Source organism: Oncorhynchus gorbuscha, unplaced genomic scaffold (genome assembly GCF_021184085.1).
Source record: "Oncorhynchus gorbuscha isolate QuinsamMale2020 ecotype Even-year unplaced genomic scaffold, OgorEven_v1.0 Un_scaffold_1824, whole genome shotgun sequence".
In the NCBI taxonomy this organism is placed as follows: Eukaryota; Metazoa; Chordata; class Actinopteri; order Salmoniformes; family Salmonidae; genus Oncorhynchus; species Oncorhynchus gorbuscha.
The window spans coordinates 14610-18366 of NW_025746497.1; the positions used below are offsets into that span (position 1 = coordinate 14610).

The following is a 3757-nucleotide window of genomic DNA, read 5'->3' on the forward strand; positions in this document are numbered from 1 at the left end:
TTATTATTATTCATATTATATTCATATTATATTATATATTATTATTATTCATATTATATTATATATTATTATTATTCATATTATATTCATATTATATTCATATTATATTCATATTATATTATATATTATTATTATTCATATTATATTCTTATATTCATATTATATTCATATTATATTATATATTATTATTCATATTATATTCATATTATATTATATATTATTATTCATATTATATTCATATTATATTATATATTATTATTATTCATATTATATTCTTATATTCATATTATATTCATATTATATGATATATTATTATTCATATTATATTCATATTATATTATATATTATTATTCATATTATATTCATATTATATTATATATTATTATTCATATTATATTATATATTATTATTCATATTATATTATATATTATTATTATTCATATTATATTATATATTATTATTATTCATATTATATTCTTATATTCATATTATATTATATATTATTATTCATATTATATTATATATTATTATTATTCATATTATATTCTTATATTCATATTATATTATATATTATTATTCATATTATATTATATATTATTATTATTCATATTATATTCTTATATTCATATTATATTATATATTATTATTCATATTATATTATATATTATTATATTCATATTATATTCTATATTATATTCATATTATATTATATATTATTATTATTCATATTATATTCTTATATTCATATTATATTATTATTATTATTATATTATTATTCATATTATATTCATAACTTGCAGTTTCCTCATTAGCAGGGAGGGGCCTATATTGCTGACTAAAAGTCTGCTTAGAGTTTCAGCAACTGTAATAACTTATGCTCCTTGACAAGCTCGTAGCAAAGCCAAAGAGCATTTTACAGGTTGAAGTTGAAGTGTTTTTAAAAAAAGTATAAACCAGTTGTTGCAGATTTGCTTCAACAGTCTAGATTTACCAGGTTTATAGTTCTAAAGAAATAGCATTTTACTGGTTGAAGTGTTTTTTAGTATAAAGCAGTTGCCCCATGCAGATTTACTCCTTTAAGTTTCTGTATTAAGCAGCGACGACTTTCTGCAAGCACATTGCCCTCGTGCAATTTTAGCAAACACAGAAAGGTTCCTGATATTCTAGAATCATCCATTTTACTACAAGAGTAAAAAAAACATAAGACTAAATACGACCGTTGTTGATCACTGACTGTCATTCCTCCTTTGGCCGCCTTTCCTTCCAGTTCTCTGCTGCCAATGACTGGAACGAACTACAAAAATCTCCGAAACTGGAAACACTTATCTCCCTCACTAGCTTTAAGCACCAACTGTCAGAGCAGCTCACAGATTACTGCACCTGTACATAGCCCACCTATAATTTAGCCCAAACAACTGCCTCTTTCCCAACTGTATTTAATTAATTAATTTATTTTGCTCCTTTGCACCCCATTATTTTTATTTCTACTTTGCACATTGCAAAACTACCATTCCAGGGTTTTACTTGCTATATTGTATTTACTCTGCCACCATGGCCTTTTTTGCCTTTACCTCCCTTCTCACCTCATTTGCTCACATTGTATATAGACTTGTTTATACTGTATTATTGACTGTATGTTTGTTTTACTCCATGTGTAACTCTGTGTCATTGTATCTGTCAAATTGCTTTGCTTTATCTTGGCCAGGTCGCAATTGTAAATGAGAACTTGTTCTCAACTTGCCTACCTGGTTAAATAAAGGTGAAATAAAAAAATAAATACAAATTTTAAGACAATTGTCAAATAAGTCTATCAAAGCGTTTAAATGTCATTATAGACGTAAATTGTTGCACAACATCATAGGCATCACCTTTTCTTTGCAAAAAGAAACAGTTGACTTCTACTGTTGTGAGCCTTTAACCATCTATCTGACTTTGTCGTTCACACAGGAGAGAGACGGGACTATAGTGGATCCTCTGGGGAGCCTCAACAACCTCATGATGCAAACGAAGCAGAGAAGAGTCTCTCCACATCAGAACGTCTGATAAAACACCGGCAGAGACTCACAGGGAAGAGAACTCACCACTGCTCTGACTGTGGGAAGAGTTACTCAAGATCTGATTCACTACAACTTCACCAGAGAATTCACACAGGAGACAATTCTCACTGCTGCTCTGACTGTGGGAAGAGATTCACCTCTTCAGCAGACCTTAAAAAACATTTGAGAATCCACACAGGAGAGAAACCTTATAGCTGTGATCAATGTGGGAAGAGTTTTACACGTACAAGTAATCTGAAAACACACCAGAGAATACATACCGCAGAGAAACCTCATAGCTGTGATCAATGTGGGAAGAGGTTTTCTTCGTCTAGCCATCTGACTACACACCAGAGAATACACACAGGAGAGAAACCTCATCACTGCTTTGACTGTGGAAAGAGTTACTCAAGATCAGATTCACTGAAAGTGCACCAGAGAATTCACACGGGGGAAAAACCTTATAGCTGTTTTCAATGTGGGAAGAGTTGTAATAACACAAACAGCCTGAAAACACACCAGAGAATTCACACTGGAGAAAAACCTTATAACTGTGATCAGTGTGGAAAGAGTTTTAATGATACAAGCAGCCTGAAAACACACCAGAGAATTCACACGGGAGAGAAACCTTATAGCTGCTCTGACTGTGGGAAGACCTTTTCAAAATTATATACATTGCAATCCCACCAGAGAATTCACACGGGAGAGAAACCTTATAGCTGCTCTGACTGTGGGAAGACCTTTTCAAAATTCTATACATTACAATCACACCAGAGAATACACACAGGAGAGAAACCTTACAGCTGTGATCAATGTGGAAAGAGTTTTGTTACGTCTAGCCATCTGACTCTACACCGGAGAATACACACAGGAGAGAAGCCTTATATCTGTGATCAATGTGGGAAGAGATACAATGATAAAAGATCTCTGATTAGACATCAGAAAATACATGAAGGAGTTGTTTCATGATATCAATGAAATGATGTCACAATGTAGAATGTTTTAACATTGTAGTAGGATCATTCTAATGACGTCACAATGTAGAAGCCTAAATGTTTGTCCCCTGATCTATTGATTTCAGCATGATGTGGATATTAGCCTCATCAGGGGGAAAATCCAGGTTTTGAAAGAGTCCTAAAGTGTTGGGTTAGAATGAAATGCAGGGTTAGGGTTAGCCCTAACCCTAACCCCTAACCCTAACCCACTTGAATGAAATGCAACACTTCCAAATGTAGCCGACTGTCTTCTGCAGATTATCTAACAAGAAACAATCTGATTTCCCCCCTAATCATATATATCCCTCTATACCTCTATATGTCCCCCCTAATCATATATACCCCTCTATACCTCTATATTTCCCCCCTAATCATATATACCCCTCTATACCTCTATATTTCCCCCCTAATCATATATACCCCTCTATACCTCTATATTTCCCCCCTAATCATATATACCCCTCTATACCTCTATATTTCCCCCCTAATCTATATCAGTGATTTATTGTTAATTGACAAAACAAGTGTTTTTCGTGTTTGTGTAGTTAATAAGGTGTTTTTAAAAAAAATACACAAGTAATATGTTTGTGTCGATAAAACGTTAAAACTGTTTTGACATTGGGGCTATCCCACCTAGTGTCATTGAAAAGAAGACTGTTTTGACATTGGGGCTATCCCACCTAGTGTCATTGAAAAGACTGTTTTGACATTGGGGCTATCCCACCT

At 32.1% G+C, this 3757-nt stretch overlaps 1 protein-coding gene across 1 annotated transcript; it reads left to right on the forward strand.

Moving 5' to 3' along the window:
* Positions 1 to 2006: 2006 nt before the first annotated feature.
* LOC124024296 (endothelial zinc finger protein induced by tumor necrosis factor alpha-like) lies at positions 2007 to 3757 on the forward strand (the record flags this gene model as incomplete). Its single annotated transcript, XM_046338285.1, has 1 exon — positions 2007 to 3757. A coding segment is annotated over one exon (999 nt), but the record flags the coding sequence as incomplete, so codon positions are not given.